General features: G+C 37.6%; 1 protein-coding gene across 1 annotated transcript in view; it reads left to right on the top strand.

Moving 5' to 3' along the window:
• dlg2 (discs, large homolog 2 (Drosophila)) overlaps positions 1 to 26,680 on the top strand; it is a 160,680-nt gene that overhangs the window by 378 nt on the left and 133,622 nt on the right. Inside the window, exon 2 of the mRNA XM_055226824.1 lies at positions 16,917 to 17,078. Coding sequence (XP_055082799.1) covers positions 16,917 to 17,078 — 162 coding nt within the window. The remainder of the gene's footprint in view (positions 1 to 16,916; positions 17,079 to 26,680) is intronic.

Raw genomic sequence — 26,680 nt, 5'->3', positions numbered from 1 at the left:
TTATAATTATTTTTTGTATTTATATTTTTTTGCATGTATATAACATGTAACAAAAAACCTCAAAACTTCAGTAGATAAAACATGGGTGAAGAAAGAAGTAATATTAAAGCCTCGCTTATGTTTTCTTTTCTTTTCAATGCTATTCAGTGAGCTAGCCAATTTTTATTTGTAAATATATATATATATATATATATATATATATATATATATATATATATATATATATATATATATATTTTTTTTTTTACATTTTTTTATTCTTATTTTTTCTTATTTATTTTTTTATTTATAATTTTTGGCACATATATAACCTGTAACAAAAAAACAAAACAAAAAAAAAACAAAAAACAGGTGGGTAAAATGTGAAGGAAGTAGCAATATGAAAGCTTCCACCTTATCTTATATTTTCTTTTTATGTTATTCATTCTTTTGAATAATGTTGTTTTTTTTTTTTTTATAAATATAAGGACAGCATAACATATTGCTATCAAATGTATGTATTTAGCTCATAGAATTTGCTCTGAAAATAACAAAATATTGTATGTTTTTATGGCAAAATCTGTAGTAGCTGTAGTTTAGACCTTGACAAACATGTTCTGAAATGCATGTGATTCTTGTGTTAGTTTATCACTTCAGATTTCAGTCTTCTCTTAAATGCTGATGCTCCTGGAGTTGTTTACACTGTGCACTCTCAACAGAATCCTATTTTTAAACATAAATTGCAAAACTAATTGAATACTTTTCAGAAAACACTTGATATTTCAAAATGGACCTATATTTGGACTTACTCATATGGCAGTGTTCTCCTTCTCTCCTATGTGTAGTGCTTCTAGCAGTTCTAATGCTTACTGGGGCTTAATGAGGCCATATTTACAGCACTGGAATATTTCTGTATGCGGCGCTGCTGTAACACTATTCGTCATCGTGACAGACACAATTAATTCCTCCACTGTAATAGGCTCATTGCAAGTTCATTTCAGCTCCTCATCTCCCTCAGTGGTGGAAGAAGTATTCAATTGTGATCCTTCAATACAAGTACAGCTACTGGAGCAAAAAAACATACTTTTACTACTAGTAAACATACTTACACACATACTTTACTACTAGTAAAAGTATTACATGAAAAAATCTACTTAAGTAAAAGATGTCTGTGGGGGCCTAAGGAATGAGGGCCTTAGACATCATCTATGTGTTATTTATAATTCCATCCTTAGACCTGTATGTAAACAAAGAAAACAATTGAGCTAGCCAGTGTGCTAACAGGTGTGAGAGAATGATTATGCTAAATATGACTCACACAGGCACAGTTCACACTTAGTGTAACTCACTAGCCAACAAACAGAAACTGTAAACAACAGGTAGTTAGCTCCTCCCTTCAGACAGATATAAGGCAGTGTCCACTAGTAATCTGACCAGAACTGAAGAAGTGGGTTTAGATGAACAGCAAAACATCTTCACTCCTACAACTTTTTGTCCAGATGACAGATTTGAATTTTTCTTTTACTACTTAAGTAAAGATATTAAAGTACTCATTTGGAAATGTACTTTAAGAGTAAAAAGTGAAAGTATTTTATGGGGATTTTGAGATCTTATAAAGCTTCAAATGTAGTGATTTTGATAAAGATTTGTGCTGAATTTTCTTCAGTAGAAACAATTGAATCACTGTTTTTATTTGTTGGTTTTTGTTGGGGTTTTTTGCTGAAACTATGAACATGATAAAAATGAACCCTCAGACTTTTCAGTAGGTCTCAAACAATAATAAAAATACTTTTCAGTCCAGCTACAAAAATGTAGTGGAGTAGAAAGTACAGATACCTGCTCTCAAATGTAGTGAGGTAAAAGTAAAAAGTACAGTATCCACTTTAAAATCTACTTAAGTAAAGTGCAGATACCTAAAAGTTTTGCTCAACTACAGTACTGCTTTCTTACTTTTACTTTGTTATATTCCACCACTGGGGACGTGTGATAAGTAACTTCATTTTTACCCGAGGAGGACCATCTTTGTCACTGTCAGACTTGTTATAAATTCAGAGCCCTGTAATGTTAGCTAACTATTCCACTAGAAGCGAGGCATTGTATTTTTATATGTTGACAATCTAACCTCAACAGTTATTCTCTTGTAAGTGCATTCAGTTAAAGGTGCACTATGTAACTTTCATAGTGAGTTGTCTGCCACTTGCTTGTCTCCATTAATATGTTATTTCTTTGCCTGAAATGTTCCATACTATGGCATTAAACCTATCTGTCTTGTCTTTGTTGAATTACAGGCGTTTATTGCTTCAAAATACTTCAAAATATCACTGTAGGCAGGCTTCGGTCCCCACAGATCTGACCTGTAACTTGTTATGGTGGCGTCTCCGTGTATATATGTAGGTCTGTCACGATAACACATTTTGAAGCATGACATATTGCTCCAGAGAAATATTGCGATAAACGATAATATTGAAACTACTTTAAGACACTGATTAAGGTTAAAAAAAAAGGAAGATAACCCCATTAAACCTTTTTTAAAGAGACAGTATCATTAAAAGGCCTAAGGTGCAACAGACACATAGCAGAATAAACTTTTTCAACCCTCCACAGCTCAAATGTTTTAATATTACAACAAAAATACCCCAGTTCTCCCCATTTTTGCAAAGAAATTGTACCCATAATAAATACTGAGCCCTAAAATATACTGTTGCAGCTTTCATATACTGAACAATAAGTTATATTAATATTGTAATTATAGTGACAGGCCTATATATACGTTTAATCCATACTGTGAAACATTTCAGAGAAAGAAATAACAACTCCACGGAGACAAGCAAAATTGCATAGTGCAGCTTTAATTAGTTAGCAATTATCTCTGCATGGTCAGATAAAGGAACATTAAACAGAGCTTTCTAAAACAACACTATAGAACTTGATTTATGTATGTTACACAGTTGGGTTATGCTAATTCAAAAGTAGAATTAGTGTTGGCGTCTTTGTTCTGCTTTGTCATTAGGTCAGAATAGTAATAAGCTGAATGAGATGAAAAAGATTTATGTGCCATTAATGTAAGTGGTCTTAACCTTGAGAACAGAGTCAAACGGTGAGTGAGTGCTATAGCAGGGGCTTCTGGGAGTTACGGGTGTGGTCTGGACACGATGATAGAGGCATCCTTCTCTTTATGAAACTCAGTTAACAATGGAATTGTGACGATATGGAAATCTCATGGTGTGATATTTATTGCGATATTGGGAAGATGCTAACACAACAGAATGGAACAAATGCTACTGTTTCCTTTAAAAATCTTTGACCTTTGGTGCTGTATTACTGTCATAGTCCAAAGAAAGAAGATAGAAAAGTTCTTTGTAACTGTTATTGCTTCATACTGTGTGCATTGAAATGGAGCAAAGGATCATGGTCTATGTAGTTCTCTCTCTACTCCTATATATTACACAAAATGGTCTCTTGTGAGCTTTAAGCCGTGTTATAATGCTGTTACCTCCTCAAAAACATACCTGGAGTTGTGTTTTGTCTTATTCATGTTTGAATAACTCTTTATTATAAGTCTGTCTACATCTCCAAGTTCAAAAAAGCTCTGTTGCACCTTCTTATGTCAAGAAGAAATAGTTTTCAAGTTAACAACTACCTTAGCTTACCTTTTGTTCAGTTGTTATTGGAAATTCCAGAGCAGAAATTATCCAAATGATTCTGTTGAAGGTGTATGGAGTTTAAAAACACGGTGGAGCACTTCCTGTACTACCACATGACATCATAAGGTGGAATAGAGTGTTTTCTGTTTAAGAGAAGAACTAAGCCTAAATATACAGGGTTTGTGTGTTAAACATGTGTGAATGAAACAAAACACAACTCCACGCATGTTTGTGATGAGGAAACAACATTATAACGTAGATCAGAAAACAGTAAAATATGAGACATGTAAGCTATTTAAGACAATTGTGATTCGATACACTGTGATGGCCCACGTTACAATTGTGAGATTTGTGACCTCACGATATTTCGATTACTGTTACATCACTTTAACAATGAACTTCATTTACTTTGGACTTCTTTTGAATTGTTAATACCTGTTGTGCTGTAGAGGAACAGTTTTTGGAGTCCCCTTGTTCTGACTGTTGACCCTGTGAATTCAGTGCCTCATGCCCGTCTCCACGGATACATCATTGCTTTGCCTGGAATGTACTAGGGTCGTTCTGATATGATACAGGTATCAGCAAATCACCGATCCAATACAGCTTTCTATTTCCAGAATGAGATGTGAGCACTGCGCTGTTGACGTCTGTGGCTAATGCTGATGCTAATGACCAGAGCAGGTTGCAGACTATGGAGGCTCTACAGACTCTTAAAACACGCTAATAATTTTGACAGAAAAGAAATTTGCATTTTGCTTTTTTATACCTTCATTTAGCCTTTGGTGTGGATGCTGAACTTGGTAAAATAACTATGGAGAGTGCAGCCCTGATGTCAGTGCTAACACGACGACAGCGCTAGCACGACAACAGTCCTAGCACGACAACAGTCCTAATGCGGACTTTGTTTACTCTGCATAATTAGCCATGTGCTCTGAGGATAAGGTCTTTTTACAGGCCTCACTGCTGTTTTTATACACACTCTGTGGTACAAAGTGACCAAGTAGAGAAGTAAAAGTGTTTAAATCAGCCCAACTCATTATCAAGACTTTAGTCTCAAAATGTTGTCCATTCTTGTAGACTTTCTTTGGAACACAATACACAAACTCATTTATTTTCATGTATAGTTAGTTATAGTTATAGATGGTTTTATTGCTTCAAAATAATGTCATAAACATGCATTCTTACTGTAAGCAGGGTTGCATGTAACTTACCAGTTGTCTCCATCAGAAAGGTTCCAAACAGCACCTTTAACTGCCGGAAGAAACGTTGCTCTCATGCTCAAATATCTGTTAGTTGTATAAACTGTATAAAGAAGTGGACTAAGGGAGTGTGGCATCACCCATAGCGTTCAGCTCCAAACCGCGAGTATCATGGCTACCAAATAGCCAATCCGGAGCCAGGCTGTTGAGGGTAAAGCCCTTTCCGGCCCACACCGCTGGTTTAGTAGGGAGCGGACGCTTAGCAACACTGTCAGTCATTTGGAATCCTATTTGGAACGCGGCTTGCGCATTAGTTATGTCCATTTATATATACACAGTCTATGATCAGTTAGTAGAAATTCAAAATGATGAGATTATCTGATGAAGGCGTGACATAGAAAGCCCACATTCACTGGGTGCACATTTTGACTGGGGGTTTGTTTGGACATATTTGAATGGAAAAGCAGAGGAGCAGGAGGCAGGTGCTCTTTTAACATCCCCCATAGCTCATCTCTCCCCTCATACTGTCTGCAGGAATTAGGACCAGGGCTGAGACTGGAGTGAGGAGAGTCTAACTGTAGGTATATAAAGCCCCAGAAAGAGGTCAGTGCACACAAGCCGCCAGGAGACTCCACGCTAAATCTGCCCCATCTCCGCACGCGCCCACGGCCATGCCACCCCACATTTACATCTCATTGTGTGGACGGGGCGGGCCTGAGCGTTAGCAAACAGGAATCCTCACAGTGAAGCATGCCGGATTATATTAAAGGGCAAAAAGCGACCGTTACCATGGAAATCTGCCATGTTTAAAGCAGGAATACAAAACGCCCATAGAGATGCATCAGCCAAAACTATGTAAAAACAGAAAGTAAACAAAAGAGTAGTGAAACAACACAATAAGCTGCTGGGTCACTACTGGTAAATATGATTTTTACCATAAAGTACTAAAATACTTTGGTTGTATTGGTAGTATTTAGTACTATGATCTTCAGTGGTTTGTGACAATCCCGAAATCCTTATTATGCAAAACTGACCGTGCTTCTCATAAAAAAATACATTGCTGAAATATATAATATAATAAAAACATTTGTGTACATTTAGCACACCTGTCTCACTTTCCAAAACTTAAAGATATTTACTTGTGACTCCTCTACATCAACAACATGTCTTAATAATAGGCTCTGTGCTAGCTAGCTCACTGTGTCTCAAAGCTAACAGTCACTTTTATTAAAATTTGAAAAAAATAAATGAACAATCTATTAAAAATGAAATGAATTAAAAGAAAGACTACCCAATTCTTATATGTAGAATACTTCAGTTTGTGGTGTTGTTTTAATACTTATTATACCTCAAAATTAGCATTAGCATTAGCATTGAGACACAAGCATGTCTCTTTCTAAACTCTGAAGTCTAAAGTATTGATTTTATTTGTGTAATGTTTAACATGTTGTCAGTGACATTCACCCACAGCTCCCTGTCCACTACCTGAACTTTAAACATTTATTCATTTTAACGTGACTCTGCAAAAACCTCATAGAGATAAAACTGGACAGGAAGCAGTAATGCTAACAGTGAGGTTGGCGGGCGTCTTGTCCATTTGTCATCACCAAGCGTGCTCTCTTACTCTGATCATTTAAAGGTTTAAATTAAGTTTAGATAGTTAGTTTAGCTTCCACTGTGTCAGAGATGTCGACATTGTGTCCCCTGCTAGCGATTTATTTACAGCATTCTTCATAACTAGCTAAGTTGTAATACTTAAAAACATTCAACACAATTTCCATAATATAGTTCAAAAAGTCAAAATAATGAACACTATAAGACCTTTAAGCCTCACATTAAATGGGAGTGTGGTCTGAATACGTCACCACTTTAAACCTTATAAAATTTGGCATGTCCTGAATAAACACACAAATGTGAGTGTGTGATGTAGAATAATTAAAGTTGCTTTGGTGGGAACAAAGGCAGTGGAGAGTGACTAATGCTAGAATATCCTAGAGCAGTGTTTTTAAGTGTTTTGTTCAGCTTGGCATGGGACAATATTTGCTCAGTTTGGCTTCATACAGAAACAACATGCAGATAAAGACGGCACACTTTTTACGCTCGCAGTTAAATTAAATTTCATAATACTAGTACAGCCAACAAATGTACCCTTTACACATCCATAATGACTTCTGTATCAAACACTAATATATACTATTTCTGTGTTGTAGTAACCATATCTGGTGTTGCCTGATTTTTACCGTCTTTAAGAACATGAAAAAAGAAGTAGTTCTTTTTAAACAAACTGCAGTAATCCAAAGTTATTCCTCACTTACTAAAACGTTCATAGCATCCTAATTATTCTAAGTGATAAATAATAAATGCATTTCTCAACTTTCAGAGGCCTGAACGTAGTTTTGCCTTCATGTTAATGCCAGCTAGCATGCTAACAGTACACTTTCTGGTTATCAGACTCTGAAAAGGTTTAGAATTAGATACAGACAGTACACAGTGGTCTCACTTTGACTCTTAAGAGCTTTTATAATATATTTGGACTTCAGTGTTGTTATTTTGTGAAGCTTGTGGTACATTAAGGATCCATGGAACACAGTGGGAACTTTGCACAGTGCTCTCTGTTTAATCTGGTTCACAATAATGATAAATAAAATCAACATGTGCTGCTATTTATTGGTTCAGCCCATAGACCGTATAAAGAAGTGGACTAAGTGAGTGTGACGTCACCCATAGTCTTCGGCTCCAGCCAAATTAAGCTCATCAAGGCTAGAGCAGTTATAGGGGGCGAAATTGGAGCCAAGTAATAATTCCGACCGCAAGTATCATAGCTACCAAAGAGCCAATCCGGGGCATTTTATATAATCGCAAGAATCATCACAAAGATAATCGCCATTACATCACCATGTGCAGAAAAAACTACTTCTCCCTGATGTTTTCTTCTAGATCACTTATCTCAAATACAGTACTATAACAGCTGTTGAAATATGGAACCTGTTCATAATGTTAAAATTATAATTATTCATAAACATCATTTGTCTACAACTTTATTCATTATTGTGATATTATCGTTAATCACAATTATTTTGGCCATGATAAACGTGACACCAAATTTCAGCATTGTCCCATGCCTAATTTTAAGTTTTTCTGGGGACTGTTATTAGACATATATATATTAGACATATTATATTATATATTATATATGAACTGGTTACATGTATACACTTTAAATTGAAATCCTCCTCTGTCATTGGTCAGATGCAGTAGTCTGGTTATGTCGGATGCAGCACTAGTCACTCAGTGTTAGAGCAAACATCACCTCTCCAGGCTGTGCTCTATTAGCCTCACATGGGCCTGCTTCTGCTTCATCACCAGATTACAACCCCACCACGGTCTGAATAATGACAACGAAGGAGAAGCACTGGTCCACACGTGCAGTTTGATACTTTACAGCTGATGTCATCAACATTCCCTGGGGGTGTGATGCTAACTACAGTCTAAAGCTTTGTTACCGAGGTTGGACTTTAATCTGATCTTTGTTTTAACACCATACGACCATAAGAAACTGGCTTAGCTGGAGCTACAGCAAGAAAGCTGGTTTGTGCTGTTAAACACAGTCACAAGCTAGTTAGCATTAGCCAACTGTTTTTCAGCCACTCATTTTCACCGCTGTTGTTGAAAATCGAACATCTAAACAGGACGCTTGTCTAGAGAGAGAAATTCAGTTGGTAGAAGGTTGGCAGTTCGAATCCTGCTCTTGGCATAAACATTGTTATTTGTCTGTGTACACTGGTGTATGAATGGGTGTGAATGGGTGAGTGGTTCCTTGATGTAAAACGGTTTGAGTGCCTTGAAAATGGAAAAGCACTATAAAAAAACATGACCATTTACCATTTATTGATCCCAAGGGAAATTAAATTTTACTGCGCTCTCACAGGCTCCTGAAGATGTGTTGTTTAAATCCATTTTGTATTTTTTCCCAAGTTCTCAGGCTATGTTAAAACCATTTTGGCAGTGTTTGCTAATGTGTGCGCTGTGTATGGTAACTGCTGAGTATTGCACCATAGACAATACATGCAGAACCCCCCAGCATGATGTCACTGTACAGTATCAATAAAGGACACTGTATATGCCAGTGCAAAGCCTTGTTAGCGTTCCTCACACAAGCTCACACTTTTATATTCTGGCTGTGTAGAGAGATGCATTTCTCATCTTTGACACGTCATTAAAATGGGCCAACATCAAACCTGCCGCACTGGTCTGAGCGAAGCACTTTTGTTCCACTGTCTGTTCATGTAACTCACACCCTCTCTACTGTAAACTACTGCATATCGCACATACGCTGTAGGCTATGTTAAAAACTGTAAACATTTCGTTTTAAGGTTGATGGCTGATGTTTGTCATTATTAGGAAAACAATCAAAATTGTTTTGATTGTAAGCTCTGCCAATATTGCCCCAAAAATATTGGCAGAGCTTATTGGCTTATTAGTTTCTCATCAGGAAAAACTCTAATTCTCTAATCTCTAATTTTGTTAGCATCCCACTGACGATAATGGAACATTAGATTATCCATCTTGAATGTGCCTTTAAAATGATGCGGTTGAGGTCACACTTGAATGAACTGTAAACTAAATTGCAAAAAAGCTGCATAAAAGCATTTTCTAAACTTTTAAAATGTTTTTTTATAGGGGCTGCACCCGAATGAAAGTAAAGCAAACAAGGTCAAATTTGTTTTACCCCAGGACAGATATTTTGTAAAAGCAGTTCTTAGGGAAAAATTATAAAGCATTTTTATCATCCGCGAACCAGGAAGTAGTGCTGATGCGCTGTTAACATGCTAGTAGTTGTTATTGTTAGCATTACTGTGACGGCTAAACTCCACTCTGGCTTCTGAAAGTTGTAAAATGCACTTATAAACTCATTGCAGTAAATATTTAGGATGTTAGGAATGTGTTAGGAAAGTGAGAAATAACTCAAGATACTGCAACCCGTTTATATTGAACCAGGTTCACTGCCTTTAAAGGATATATATTACGCTACTTTCTGATATTATCTTATAATGTTGTTTCCTCATCACAAACAGAGCTGGAGTTGTGTTTTGTTTCATTCACACATGTTTAACACACAAACACTGCATATTTTGGCAAACACAAAACACTCTGTTCCACCTTATGATGTCATCAAGCGGTAATAGAGGAAATGTTTCACTGTATTTTTAAACTCTTTATACCTTCACTAGAATTATTTGGATAATTTCAGCCCTGGAATTACCTATCTCTACTGAACTAAAGCTAAAGGTTGCCATTAACTTGAAAACTATCCCTTCATGACATCACAAGGTGGAACAGATCTTTTCAGCTTTGACTAAAAATAGTTACTCAAACATGTGTGAATGAAACAAAACACAACTCCAGGTATGTTTTTGAGGAGGTGACAGCATTATAACATGGCTTAAAGCTCACAAGAGTCAATTTTGTGTAATGTAGGACCTTTAAATAGAGACATATTTGTCCAAAAGAAATTTCATCTCACCCTTTGTATATCTATATCCCACTTAACTGGTGTCGTATGCATTGTGGTGTGTTTGTCATGTATTCTAGTACAATAAAATAATTTCATATAATTTCACAGTACTTAAATGAAACCCCAGTAGTGCTCAATGCTATTCCTTCATGGTTATGTAATGGCCTCATGGGAGCTGTGTGCCCAGTGCTGCTCTGTGCTCTTCTATATTGTAGGTCACTGGGCTTCTCTGAGGCTGAGGGTCAGATGAACCTGCCTTGGCTCTTCTCTGGCTCTGCTCTGTGTAACGCTCTTGCCTCATTAGAGAAATTGCAGTGCGGCCTATTTGATTGTCCAGTGTGATCTGATGCACAGTGAGGGGCCAGTACAAGGACATAGAAGTATGTGTATTTAGTGTAGAATTACGTGAGACCAAGTGGGGGGTTTCCAGATATCATTATCAGGCTAATATTGAACCTAAATGTCTGGGCGGGCCTCGCTTTGGATTTTAAAATTTTAATATCAACAGCAAGACAAATATTGGATATTGATATCTGCTCAAAAACATCCATATGGAACATCCCTAAAAGGAGCAGTGAGCTGAAGTGCAGACAGTGTGGGCTTGTTTCTATATTTAGAGACGCTTCTTAAATTAATTTTGCTACAGTGAGCCAAAATGTGCAGACACCTGCCCCCTTCGCCCGTAGCAGCCCCAGTGGAAATGACATCTGCGTTTGTGAAGTGCCGATACAAGCCAAAGCAGGCCACCTCAGACAAACTCACGTTTCACTCCTCTCTGTGGCCCAGGCTAAAATATGTGTGACCGATGTTTCTGAACCAATGACTGATGTAATGGTTTAAAAAAGAAGCTAAAATCACAACTGAACCTGTGTGTCCAGAGCCTTAATTTGCAGACAGAGACACTTGCAGGTTTTTGTCATTCTCAGTATAGACCATTCATATCAGAGAGTCCTTTTAGGTTTAAACCGACTGAATTTCAGCATTGAAACTGGTAACCCAAATGTGAGACAAATATGACACTGCTTTTTGATTGGATAATCATCTTGAGAACCAAAACACCAAATTATAACATCAACAACTTGAAATCATGTCCAGTGTGTTTGCAACTGGTACGATTGTTACCAGTAAAAGCTCTGTTTGATTTGAGCAGGCTTACTTCATATCTGGGGACACCACTAGATCATGTTTATGGAATTCAAAATACAAAATTTTACACATCCTCAATTTAAGTGTAATACTTAAAACTGTATAAAACTAAGTGAAACATGTCCATAAATTAGACTGAAGTTTGGCTGATCAGTAACAATACAATGTACCAGCAGAACATCAATCGTAAGTGAAAAGTTGAGTAAAAGGTGAAGGTGAGGAACAGATTTATGGCTAAAAAAGCAGCCCCCGTCTTTCTCTCCGCAGCCTCTACAGCCTTGAATTAACAGAGAAACTCATTGTACCACTTAATCTTCCATCTGCTGATGAATCCTGCAGATGGCAGTAATTACAGCAAGCAGAACTTGTGCCTTTGCTTGAAAGGGACTCTACCTGTGGTCTAAGAGCTTCTCTGAAGGAAGTGGGACAAAGGGGTCGCTCTCAAGGCACTACTGGGATCAGTGTAATTATTCCTACAAGGTTTTAATGCCACTCTGGAACGTTACCTACATCTATAGTACATGTGTAGGTATTCAGAAATAAAATCTGGTTTCACTGCCCTTCTTGAGTTGGCAGATATTCAAATGTTTCATAATGGTATATAGTTAGGACCATTGCTATAGTGATTAACATTTTATACCAAAATAACATATCTTTTGATTGGGGAAAAAAGTCCTCAAAATGTTGCCTATAACAGGAAGTTGATACCCATGAATTGCCAGTAATATAATATAAACCTATTTTGTCTGCATTATTGTTATAATTTTGTGTTTTTTTAATTTCCCAAGTGAACAATATCAACAATACTCACAAGTGACCCATAAACCTAATAAAAAGGATGTACTGTTGACTGTGCATGAGGCAAGTGTTTGGGTGGGATATTTATCACATTGTGGGGACTAAAATCTGTAGTTCATGGGGACCTTCCTTCATTATGGGGACAAAAATGAGGTATCCATAAAATCAAAAACATGGTTTTAATTTCAGATCTGGTTTAAAATACGCGGAAGTTTGGACACACCCAAACAATGTTTTTTTTGTTTGTTTTGTTTAAATTTTTGCTTCTTCCTACATCATCAAATATATGAAATAAGATATATGGAATTTTAAATTTGTAGTATTAAGTATTTATCTTTTTTTCTTTACTGCATAATTCCATATATCTTGCTTCATATAGTTGATGTCTCCTATCTATATAAAATGTAAAAAGTAGTAAAAATAAAGAAAAAACACGCTGGATGAGAGAGTGTGTCCAAACTTTTGACTGGTCAGTAGGTGTCAGGTTAGAGGTTTAGTTAGACCAGTAGTGACTATGGTTAAGGTTAGGATTAATCTCCAGGAAATGGTGTATTGTAGCCTATATATGGTACATTGACAGAAAAAGGAACTGACTAGAATAACCACCCTCTGTGACTTCTGATTTTGTATTTTTAAATGGTATTTTCAAGTGGCAGTCTAGTGTGATAGAATTAATTCAATTGTGGATGATGTAAAGGCCCTGTACACGATGCTTTCCCATGTATTGGAGCAATATTGGTCTTGTCACAGAGCTCCTGAGGTCAAAATAAGTCTGCTGCATACAGTCTGCATCGAATTATAAAGCGCTTTATTGTTCAGTACTCATGAGGTGCACGTTAACATGCTAGTTGTTGTTTGTAAAAATTAGGTACAGAGCCTTTGACTAGGCAGACGTGGTCCTTCAGTGAGTCTTGTTTCTACGCACACTCCTTTCTTCTCCGTCTTGTCATTCTATTAAAATTTACCGAAATGAATTCATTAAGGAGCTACAAGGAGGGTTGCATTTTTCATTTTAAAACGTTAAGAATTCATTAGATATAGCCATTAATTTTTTGCGTCCCGTGGCAGCAGTTGGCCTTCTGGCAACCTTGTCCTTCTAAAACCCCAAAATGAAACGCGAACAACAGCATCTCAGAGTTACACAAGACTTTGTAATGTGATAGCGATAATTTATGCAGAACACGAGCACGAGTCCGTTTTACTAATATGCTTGGGCCTGTGTATCGTAAGGATTATACAAATGAGTATTCATGCATGGAGAAATTACAGAACTTCTATTTTTAGTAGGCCTGCTAGCTTAATATACGCCTTGCTCAGAGCTGTGTAGCGGCTAACGTTAGCATACATCTCTTTACGTCGTTGCCTCGAGGTGCCAGCAGAAATAACTGTAAGCTAATCAGTAGAGCGTTGCGGTTGTTTAGCGTCACCCTCTGCACTGTATTTCCACACTTGTTTTGCATAAAGGTCAAGTATAGTGTTAGTGTTTCTGAACCATATAATTGTGTTCACTTTGAATATATGTAAAATTCTTCATGCGTATCTTCTTAAGTTTGTTCTGTATTTCACCCTCTGGTTTTGTGTGTGTGCGTGTGTGTGTATGGTGCGCTTGATTAGCCTCACAGCTGTAGTGACATCTGTGCATCATAGACATTTTTATCCATGGGTTTCCGAATGCTGAAAAATGAGGGCTGTTGCCATAGCGATTGACAATATATCATCTTTCTGAATGGGGAAAGGTTTCAATGTTGCGTATAACTGAGCTCCAAGCCAATAATACGGTTGGGAATTGCAGGGGCTTTGGCTTACGACACGATATTTTCATGATTTTGCGATCATCGTTATAATGCCCATGATATTCTGAGATGTATCGCAAACTGAATACTTCTTAAAAGCAGTATTTCATTGTTAAACCACGATATGCACAATCTTAATGTGAAATACATTCATTTTTATCTAATCTGGCACAGCAACATGGATTCTGGCAATATTTGTAAGTTCACAAACTCACGAGAATCCATCTTTAGATACTTCTGCTGTAAGGTTAATGGGGCAGGTTGACCAATCACAGAGCAGCACTGAGGATTGTGCAGAGCGCCCAAGTGAACCAAAACAAACATGGCGACATGGACAGATGATCTTCAGCCTATTTTACTGACAATATGACTATTTAGTTCGTGAAAAATGTGCAGAAGGTCAGTTTTGTGCATTTATGCACTGGGGAGAAAAGTTAGATTTTTCGTCTTGTTTCGCTGTTGTGACGCTTCAGCCAATCAGTTTCAAATAATCATCGTGGTGTTCCGCGTTTTCCGATTGCTTTCAGTTAGAGCTGTCCCAGACTGATGTTTACAACTCGATTCAGAGTGCTGCACTATAGTCTGTATAAAGAAGTCGACTAAGTGAGTGTGATATCACCCATAGCGTTCGGCTCCAATCAAATTAAGCTCATCTAGGCTAACAGTTATAGGGGCCAATTCGGAGCTCCATATTTGAAATCCAACCGTGAGTATCATAGCAACCAAAGAGCCAAGCTGGAGTGAGGCTGTTGAAGGTAACGCCCCTTCCCGTCCCTGCACCACTGGTTTAGCACAGATCGAGCAACGCTGTCAATCAAACATGTTGCTAATGCTAGCGGGCACGACCTCGGGGAAAGAGAGGGCCTATTACTGTTCATATTTTGATTTATGGACACAATAGTGAAATAAAAATACCAGGGTCATACAGAGCAGGTCTGTACTAACATTTTAGGACCAAAATGATGAAGCTCACTGCAGAGGTTACAGAGAGAGGGGTGACAGTTTTTCAAGTTGATGGAGCCGGAACCGAATCTGTGCTTACTTCCTATTTAGAATGCGGCAGCTAGCAGGATACCTATGTCTATGTGCTGCACACATGAATCTGGCAGGTTCATTTTTCTCATCATAACAGTAAATATGCCATCAGGGTGTGGGACAACCGCTTTTTCAGCACACTGTGGTCTAGTGTGCCATGTGCCATCTGGAGCTTCTAATCCTCCTGCTTGTTAGTAGGGTGTTTGACTTGGATGAGTGCTCATGTTTGAAGATGTTTTATTAATATTTACAAGTTGAATTCTGGGTGAACTTTGGTGGTGTTGCTTTCTCCAGAACAGGCCACCAGCCGTACATGGGCCCCCAAACAACAGCCAACCCCCACCCTGCATGACCCCAGCCCTGACCAGCGCTCCCTGGGTGAGAGATGGAAGACTCCAGGGCATTCAGATTTATAAAGCCATTTCATCTAATAAACCATTTACTTGTGTCTCTCATGGATTTTCATTCATCAGTCAGTCGAAACACAAACCAAAGCACACATATCACCTGTTATTTATCTATATGCAATGTTTTCTAAGAGACAAATATTTACTGTTTATTTAGTAAAGTACAGGAAGTCATTTTACTTGGCAGTATTGGATACATACATTATATACTTTTCTTTTTTTTTAAACAACTATTTTTACCATCTAAACATTAAGCACATAAAAATAAAAGAGTTTGGTAGGACCCATAAGTGTCCAGAAGTGGACTAAGTGAGTGTGACGTCACCCACAGCGTTTGGCTCCAGTCAAATGAAACTCATCGAGGCTAGCAGTTATAGGGGTGAATTTGGAGCCAAATTCCATATTTGGAATTCCGACTGCAAGTATCATAGCAACCAAAGAACTAATCCAAATTTTCAAACAGAAAGTGCACTGGAGTGTGCTAATGATCACTTGCTATTTGGAATGTGGTGCCTAGCACATTAGCTATGTCCATTTATATATACCGTCTATTTTAGGACTCTAATTAATTATTGCAGGGTTGCCTCTCCACAGATCTAACCTGTAACTTGGCACCTGGTTGCCTCTATGGAGACAGATAAGTTTACCCAAATGTGGCACATACAAGGCAAAACAATTATATCACCATCCACTACAAAAGGTACCCAGTACACCTTTAAATCCTTAAAGCTCCTATATTACACAAAATGAACTCTTGTTAGGTTTGCTGTGTTATAATGTTTTTACCTCCTTGAAAACATACCTGGAGTTGTGTTTTCTTTCATTCACACATGTTTGAGTTACCCTTTATTATTAGTCTGTCTACATCCCCAAAGCTCAAAATGCTCTGTTTCACCTTGTGATGTCATGAAGTGGGGGTTTTCAAGTTAACAGTTGCTGTATAGTTCAGTAGAGATTGGCAACTCTAGGGCTGAAATGATCCATACAATTCTACTAAAGGTGTATGGAGTTTAAAAACACATTAGAGCACTTCCTGTGTTACCACACAACATCACAAGGTGGAACCAAGTGCTTTCGGTTTGAGAGCATAAACTCAGCATAAATATGCAGGGTTTGTGTGTTAAACATGTGTGAATGAAACAAAACACAACTCCAGGTCTGTTAGTGATGAGGAAACAACATTATAACATAGATAGAAAATAGTGTCATATGGGCCCTTTAAGAGATATGTTTCTGAAGATCATTTTTGCATGTTACTCAGTTTTGATCAACAGTTTTTCACTTTTACAAACATTCACATTTCATTCACATCCTGATTCATGGAGTTTTTGTTTTGATAAATTATTTTATTTTATATACTATACTATATTCACTGCTTTGTCGCCGTGTATTCACAGCAGTACCAGTATCAGGAGGACGACTCGCCACCACTTGACCAGGGCTTCCCACGTCTCACCAACGAAGTGCGGGCGCCAGAGCTCGTGCACGTGTCCGAAAAGAACCTCTCTGAGATCGAGAACGTCCACGGATATGTGTCGCACTCGCACATCTCCCCTCTCAAGGTAGGGCACCTGACTTAATGTTGTGACACACCCGTAGAAGTGGATGACATGAACTTTATCTGCACCATGGATGACAAGGGCTGGGCGATATGCAGATGGAAATTGAATTGTGATTGTTGGGATCAAATTATAATCATAAGAACTAAAAATCTGTATAATTGGGGCAGTTTTAGAAGCAAATTAAACCTATTTTAATTAAATCTACAGTAAAACTCAACCTAAATTTAAAATGCATTTTATCTGGATGTTTATACCACATTAACATTACATTATCATTTAGAAAGTTTGATTTTATAAAGCTGGTCACATACTAGAGGAAGAATACTTGGCCAAACAAAGCCATCTGGGTCTGGAACATAGACTGTATAATGAAGTGGTCTAAGTGACTAAGTAATTAATGTTCATATCTTTATTTACAGACAAAATACCAGTATAGCAGGTTAATATGAACATTTTAAGAACAAAATTATGAGCCTGACAGCAGCAGTTACAAAGAGAGGGGTGATAGTTTCTCACTGTAACCAATTAACCAATCAGAGAATTTCATGGTCCGTTTATGTCAACACAAAATAGTTTCAACCGATAGAAAATGATAAAATCAGGAGGACCAAGTCATTGTTTTGCAAGTGTCAAGTCTTTTGCCTCAATTCCGAGTCACGTCCCAGGTCACAGACAGGCAAGTCCAAGTCGAGTCCTGAGTCACAGAAAAGCAAGTCCAAGTCGAGTCCTAAGTCAGTGGCTCTTAAGTCCACATCAAGTTCAAATCCTCTGCTTTGAGCTTCAAGTCCTTTAAACTCTTTAAACCAAACTACCAAATACAGCTCGTATTTGTGGAGTTTATATGATTTTTGTCTATGGTCCTTCTTAAAAACGTCTTAGACACAAATAGAGAAGCCGGAGGGACATGTTCCAGTTTGCTTCTTTAAAATTAAGCAGAATTAAGAATTAGTACATTCAGAACACCTTTATATTTTTGATATATCTTTTGAGGAGAAGCATCAAGGCATTTCAAGTCTCAAAGCTCACATCCAAGTCAAGTCCCAAGTCACTGACTGGGAGTCAATATCTCTCGTGGGAACTGTTTCTTTGCACTACTGGAAAATTTGTTTCAATATTATCGTTTATTGTCTGTATTTACTTCAGCGAAATATTGAACTTAAAAATGTGTTATCATGACAGGCCTACCCTCAAGTCCAAGCCAAGTCCCAGATCTTAGTCCATTTTATCAGGTCAGGTTACAAGTCCTCAGAATAGTGACTCAAGTCTGACTTAAATCCAGGTCATAATGTGCAAGTCCCCACGTCTAAGTGAAAGTCATTACCCAATAACAGACAGATTAACCCAGAATTACATTATTAACATCTTAAATTCAGTATAAAAGTGCTAAGTGTTAGGCAAGACAAAGCGAGTTTATTTGTATAGCACAATTGGTACACAAAGTATTTCAAAGTGCTTTACCAAATAAGACATTAAAATCACAATACAAACAAATCAACCCATAAATAATCACAAATTTACATGAATGGTACTTAAATTGAAAGCATCATCTGGTTCTAAGAAAATCATTATATTAATTTTCAGGCATATCGCCCACTCCTTTGAATGAAAACACACAACCTCCTCTCAGTCTTGTTTTATACAGGAAATATGGGACAGTTTTATAGTTAAATGCATTATCACTATTTGTGCTTGATTTTCACTGAAGTTCTTCATTCTTTCTCTTATTCACTACTTCACCATTTTCACTCTCGCTAATGCACTGTTACTAAGCCATGTTTACCGAGCTGAGGTATAGTAGCTGTGCTCTTACAGTGTGGCCAGCAGAGGGCAATGTTGTTAATGTTGTTACAATACAAAGAGCCAGTCACAATCCTGTGTATGGTCCTGCTTCTATTGACATGTGCATGAAACAGCAGTTTTCTGTTATCTCTAGTGTTGAACACCAGTGCCTTTTGTGTTCATCTGTTATACCTGCATGACAAGTTCTCATTTATGTTACATTCTAAACAAGTTCAGGGTAAAACTTTAGAATAACTGCACCTTAATTACCCAAAACACAACATGAACAAAGGCTTAATTAAGAATGAATATTTAGCTGCACTGGGACTTTTATGTGATCTGTTCATAGATTGATTGATACTTAACACTCTAACCCTAATCTCTTAATTAATCTATTTTCTGATCTTATTATGTTGTTTCCTCATCACAAACATACCTGAAGTTTTATTTTGTTTCATTCACACATATTTAACACACAGGCCCTGTACATTTAGGCTGAGTTCTTCTCTCATATAGAAAACACTCTGTTCCATCTTGTGATGTCATGTGGTAATACAGGAAGTGCTCCACTGTGTTTTTAAATTCCATACACCTCCACAAGAATCATTTGGATAATTTCAGCCCTGGAGTTGCCCATCTCTGCTGAACTAAAGGTAAAAGGTAGCTGTTAACTTGAAAACATTTTATGACATCACAAGTTGGACCGGAGCATTTTGAGCTTTGCAGATGTAAACAGACTAATAAAGGGTTGTGTGAATGAAACAAAACACAACTCCACTCATGTTTTTGATGAAGTAACAGCATTCTAACATGGCTTAAAGCTCACAAGTCCATTTTGTGTAATATAGGACCTTTAAATAGTTGCTAAGCCGGAATCATTCTTAAAAAGCTTGTATTCATGCTTTATTAAGGTGTAGTTATTACAGTGGTACATATCTGCATATATATGGAGCATCTGACTCTCTCAGAATGTGTTCAATATAAAATCCAACGCATTGTCTTTGTACATAGGTGACCAACTAGCATCAACTAGTATCACAGATCTGACTATAACAAATGTTCCCTTCATGCCCTTACAAACACATTTATTATTGTTATTCACTTATATTCAGCAGATTTTGTACCTTATGCGATGAAAGACTCAGTTTGCCTGCTGCTTTACCTCTGTGTTGATAATTAGTGTAGTTGTCCCTGACTCCAGACTCCCTGTCATCTCTGTTATAATGGTGCTAATAAAGTGTCTGAGCCCTGCCAAACATCTGCTCAGGGTCTCACATGCGCAGATTCGTTATGTAAATGTTGTGCAGTTGTGTAATGACCTCCATGCCCCTCAAATCTGCTCTGGGCTAACGTGGCTCCCTTTAGTTATATTAAAGGATTATAATGCACCGGTGCTAGGAGTGAGCCATATTCACTAAAAATTAGTATCTCCACTGAGTACCTCCATAACAATATTCAGTCTAGGGATGTGCCAATTCAGGTCACCAATCCTGATACCAATACTGATACTTGGGTTTTGAGTATATGTCAATACCCATTATCAATAGGTACTTTCCTGAAAACTACTCCAACATTTTATCAAAACTTCGCAAAATGTGAAGAGCTGTTGATACCTTAACAATATGCTATTACAGTAACTTCAGAACATCTAAATATTGTAACAGAGACTGACTCTATAGGTTCTGAGCTTTAAAATGATATCAGTATTTGGGTTGAAGTTGTTAAAAATGGGTTGGTGTTTTCAAAATGGCTAATTGGGAGTATCTGGCGGTATCGGGAGATAAGGAATCAATACTCGAGCCATTAATCGCACCAATGTCTTATTTTTATTTACTTGACAGGGACAGTGCAGTCATACAGAGTCACAGGCAGAGCACGCAGCTGATGTGACGTATATAGAGTGTGTAGCTCGTGCTTATTCTAAACTGTCTCTGGTTTTGTTTTCCAAACGCAAAACTAAGCATAGATGTGATTGTAAATGTTAAAAGTTGTCACATGTTTATATAGCACTTTGCCACCTTCAAGACACTCAAAGCACTTTATATCAAGGAACCATTCACCCATTCACACACACATTCACAGACATTGAGGGTGAGGTCGGTTAAGTGTCTTGCCCAAGGACACAACAACAGCATTCAATTGTTGGAGCTGGAATCAGGGAATATTATGTCAGTCCATCAGAAATGTGTTAAAACATTTGCAATACAATATAACAGAGTTTTTAATGAGCTATTTGCAGGATTTTATATTATAGACAATATACTTTGCATATCTTAAAAACTACATTCACAATCACATGTATTCATTGATAATCTGCCCACCTTTACCTGTTACTATAGTGACCTAAAGGGGTTTCATTTATTTTAATTGATTTAAAGGTCCTATATTGCACAAAATGGATTCTTGTGAGGTTTAAGCCAAGTTATAATGTTGTTAGCCTCCTCAAAAACAGACCTGGAGTTGTGTTTTGTTTCTTTCATACATGTTTGAGTAATGCTTTACCCTTCCATTATTAGTCTGTCTATATCTCCAAAGCTCAAAATACTTAGTTCCATCTTGTGATGTCATGAAGTGGTAGTTAGCATCTACGTTTTCCCTTTAGTTCAGTAGAGATATGCAACTCCAGGGAAGAAATGATCCAAATGATTCTACTGAAGGTGTATGGAGTTTTAAAACACAGTGAAACACTTCCTGTATTACCGCATGACATCCAAGGTGGAACAGAGTGTTTTTCCTTTGAGAGAGAAACTCAGCCTAAATATACAGGGTTTGTGTGTTAAACATGTGTGAATGAAACAAAACACAACTCCACGCATGTTTGTGATGAGGAAACATTATAACATAGATCAGGAAACAGTGTAATGTGGGCCCTTTAATGAGACTGGGACAGTGCACAGTATACATTCACTTTAACACAAGAGATGCATGCTCCTGTAGTCTCGGGCAGGTTGATGGGTTGTGATGGCATTCTACCACAGGTGTTGCTGCCCCAAAGGAGTGGTATGTAAAGAGGGAGGCTGTGTTAGCACGTATCTGAGATTTTGCCCGTGTTGGTGTGGGGCTTTTGACAAGCTGTGATCTCAAATAAAAGTGTTTCTTGCATATGTGCTATGTGCGACGAGTGCTAGTGTGATGAATCCTGGCATTCTCTTAGTTAAAGGGGCTGTACCTGATTTTTTCATGTAAAACACTAAAATGTGTTTTGCCCCTTGGCCGATACAGTGTAGTATAGGCTCTGAGGGTCAAAATAAGTCTCGTGTGTACTGTCTGCATCAATTATGAAGCAATTTTATGGTCCACGAACCAGGAAGTGTGCTGTTAGCATGCTAGTTATTATTATTATCACCATGAAAGTTGTGGAAAGCGATTATAAACTCATCGTGGTTAAGAATTAGGATGCATTAGGAAAGTGAGTAATAACTTTGGAACGTCAAAACTGTTTTAGTTCTGTTTTTCATGTTTTTAAGACGATCAAAATCAGGTACAGCGCCTCTAAGTCCAAAACGTGGGTCTTTCAAATCACTCTCTCTCTCTCTCAACATTGCATTATTTCTCCTCTATCTCTCTGCACCAATCTCCCACATGTATATCTTTCCTTTTTGACCTATACTGCTGGCTGGTAATTTTCTTTCATTTCTTACCCGCAGCCTGCACTGGTAACCCGTTTTGATCTTGCATACCCGGGTGTGACTGCAGCAAACTACCTGGCAAGTTTAATTTGATTTTCATTGATTTGACTCTACCACTGGGTAACGTGAACCCCTTTTTGTATTACCACTTATGATTTTTGGGTCCTTTTTGTACCCAAATTGTGATGTCCCCCGGTGCTGCATGGGTATTTGTTGTCATCCATTTTCTGAAGAATATTTAATTTCAAGTGGGATTGTTGGAGCTTTTTTCATACCCCCCCGGTTTGTTAAATAACTCCATGTGTGTTGTGACTCATTTGCTTGCCAGAAAATACCACCTGATTGTAGTGTTTTTGTACTGTGGAGCTTGACTATATAAATCATACTCGTTTTATTTTAGCCCCTGTTATTCCAATATGTTTGAAGGGATAGTTCAACAATACTAAATGGAGTCTTGGTAAACAGTCACATTTTTGTATAGCACTTTTCCACCTTCAAGGCACACACACACATTCATACACCAGTGTACACAGACACTGTGATCACGGTGGGTTAAGTGTCTTGCCCAAGGGCACAACGGCAGCATTCATCTGTGGGAGCTGGAATCGCACTGCCAACTTGTGGGTCCATGGATCTGACCAATGATGTTTATGTTGAAAGCTGAATTTGAACTGCCAACTTTCGGATCAGTGGACAAATACTCTACCAACTGAGGTACTGTCTTAATTCTCATGCCAGACAATGCCAAGGGCAAATCTTTCTGAGAACAAAAAGTATATATAATTGTGCCTAAGGTAGCATGTGGTGGCATTGTGCATATACGTCTGTCTACAGCTGTATAACTCATTTGTGATATCCATAGGTTTCAGAAAGAAAGAAAAGAAAAAATATTGACTGTTGCCATACCGAGTAACGATAAAAATAAATAAATAGTGAATGGTGAAATGTCTTTGTGTGTCACCTGTAATATGAAGCTGAAACCTATGAATAAGGGTAAAATACATTTGCATTTGATGTTTTATTAAAGTAACCATAGCAACTGTACATACCATACTATGCCATCATTTCCAACTCGATTTGAATCCTGATGAAAAGGCAACAAAACTGTCCACTCTCCACCGAAAGATGTTTTAATGTTCCATTTAATCCACCTGTCTCCATAGAGTTATATGAGCCAGTATGAATTCAAAGGCTGTTTCTCAAAATGCATTTCCCCCGTAGGGACATGAGTCACCTCTGAAAGCAGCACCAACAAACACTAAACTTTCCAGTATTTAACAAGATTTTTGATGAATTGTACAGAAGGATTGTTTGAAAACTAATTCCAAGCCTGATTTATTAAACTCTAAAAATGAATTTGAATTTTTAGGCATTAAGTTTACTTTATTTACTTATTTATTTATTTGATTGGGACAATGCATGCTATTAAAAGACATGGTACAACATGAAGGTAAACACACTGGATTATAGCGAAGGCTAATTTCCATACGTTCTATACATTGTTTTAAGTTGCAAGTCTGACAGCAGCAGTTACAGAGAGAGGGGACACGGTTTTTAATAGAAAGTGAATTGGAGCCAGTCAATGGAGCCGAAAGCTTGCACATGCTCATTTCCTGTTTGGAACGTGGCAGCTAGCAGGTTAGCTTTATCTATTTATATATACAGTCTATGGTTTTACAAAAAATATGTGTATAACTATGTAATTAAACTACACCAAAAGTTTCAAATTTGTCTCTCAAATTTCAGATTTCTTTCCTATTAACCTGCAGTGTCTCACCGTATGTGTTTCCATGGAGATGTTATTGCTTATTTGCATTGCCTGGAATGCTCCACAGTAAGGCATTAAACTTATTTATCTCCATAGAGACAAGCAGGTGACACAGGCAGACCAAGTTACAAGGCAGATCTGTGGAGATGCGACCCTACTCACAGTAAGAATGCATGATTTTGAGCTATCTTTGAGCTAAAAAACCACCTGCAATTGAAGAAATCCACGATACACAAATGTAATGCTGTATTGTGAAACATGCCTGGCAAAGCAACGATATCGCCACAGCGACAAGCAGGTGGCAGAACATCAGAAAGAGTTACATAGTGCATGTTTAAACAAACAGCACAAAATGTCAAAGGTTTTGGTGTTTTCAGAAGCACAGATCTTTAATACACTTTCTATTTAACAGAGCACTCTTTTCATAATGGTGACAAGGTATCTCAAGGTCGGTTACTTGCTGTCACGTTTTTTAGCACCTGGAGTGAAATAGGGTCCATCAAATACTGCATTTTAAGACTTACTGAAGCGCCGTCTGCATTCAAAAGAGGAGAGGCACGTCACTGCGGGCCAATATGGTGTATAGATTCATTAAGGATAGAAACATGAAGATTCATTAGCTAGCGAATGCCTGTCCTTCCCCATTATAACCATCTTATTTAGTTTGGGCGTCAAAATGATGCATTACTCATACACAAAGCTTTTTTTTCATAATTAGACAACGCCCACTTTTCACTTTGTCAAAAACTAGCCTAATCTGTGGTTTACTTAATGTCGTTTTGTGAAATAATCGATCTTTGTTGTGTCTTTCTGATGAACGAAGGAGGAGTTTTTGGGGTTTACATCGGCGCTGGCCCATGCATTTTAAATGAAACGCACCATAACGCAGATGTATTCAGGCACAGTAGATGAGATAGTGGGAGATTTATGATGCCGTTTTACTACTGACTGGAAAAGCTTTGGCAAGGTGAAGCAGGGCCATCCATAGCATTACAAAGCACTGCCAGCTCTACATCCTCATTGTGTTCTGTTTTCTGCACTGACAAAATCCCTGCGTTAAAGCTATACTATGGAACTTTTATGAGGGAGGTGGCAGATGTGTTTCCATGAAGATGTTATTGCTTTGCCTGGTATGATCCACGATATGGCAATAAGCTTATTAGTCCAAATTTACCAGATTTTTCAGGCTCAGTAAATATTTAATTAAGGGGTTAGGAGTTAGACTATTAAATCAGACCTATCCTGCAAAATCAACTTTTCAGAGCTTTTAACCATGTCATAGTAATTTCCTTTCAAAATGTATTCACCCAAAGCTGTATTTGGAGTGATTCAAGTTTGAGTAAGACGCCATTTTGCCAATCAACCCCCTTTGTCACCCTCACCAGTACACACCCACTACTCTATACTTACTTGGTTCTTCTTTTTATTTTCTTAAATGGTGATACAGTGTCGCGTAGTCATTTTGGTTCAAATGAAAAAAAATCTGCGGCTTGCTAGTGTGATGTACAGGTATCCATAGGAGGGGCCAACAGTTACATGGCGCTCTGTTGTGATGACATTTACAGTGACGTCAGCTCCTATTGGGCACCATAGTTTTCTAACGCATAAATGAGCGAACTTGTTTCTTTTCTGAAGTTGTTTTAGACAAATATTACGATTTAAAATGTGCAAATGAAAACAAAATGATCCACGGGTGTCACAGATTATAACTATAGAGCACACACAAGCACAGTAGGTCTGCTTAAATTAAGTAGTACCAATTTATCTACTGTATTTCCACAGAGATAAGCTGGTGATGCCACAAGGTCAAGTTACAGGTCAGATCAGTAGAGAGGCGAGACCACTCACATTACACATGTCCCAGGTATCTTTGAGCAATAAAATCACCATTAATCGAACTAACGCAAGATAGACGAGTTAAGTGCCATAGCACGGAACATTCCAGGTAGGACTGAACCATTTGGGAAAAATATCAAATTGTTTCTGACAAGATTTTCTCTTTTAATGATTCAATTCGGTGCAAATTTTAAATGCGTCCAGGAGAATTGACCAAAACAGTGAAATATGAACTTACATACTAACAAAACAACTGCATTTATTTTAGCACATTTGCACAGATATAAACTACATGGTTAGCAGCTTTTATGCAAAATAAGACAGGGTATTTTGCAGTTTGTGAAGTAAAACACAAGCACCAAAATCTTCCAACCCTGATTCCAGGCTAACAACAAAATCTTCATGGAGACTAGTAGGCGGCAGAAAATGTGCATAGCCCACCTTTAACACACCATTGAATCTATTGTAAGCATACTTCCTAACACAAATGAAAAGTGCCCTTTGAAAACTGACCATTATCCTCCACACTCTCACACCTATACATCTAATTAAATTACTATTGATGCTGCGTGGGTGTAATTTCCTGGTGG

This window comes from Periophthalmus magnuspinnatus, chromosome 14, assembly GCF_009829125.3.
Source record: "Periophthalmus magnuspinnatus isolate fPerMag1 chromosome 14, fPerMag1.2.pri, whole genome shotgun sequence".
NCBI lineage: Eukaryota > Metazoa > Chordata > Actinopteri > Gobiiformes > Gobiidae > Periophthalmus > Periophthalmus magnuspinnatus.
The sequence above is the reverse complement of the archived record's forward strand: the minus strand, read 5'-3'. Positions and strand labels throughout refer to the sequence as shown.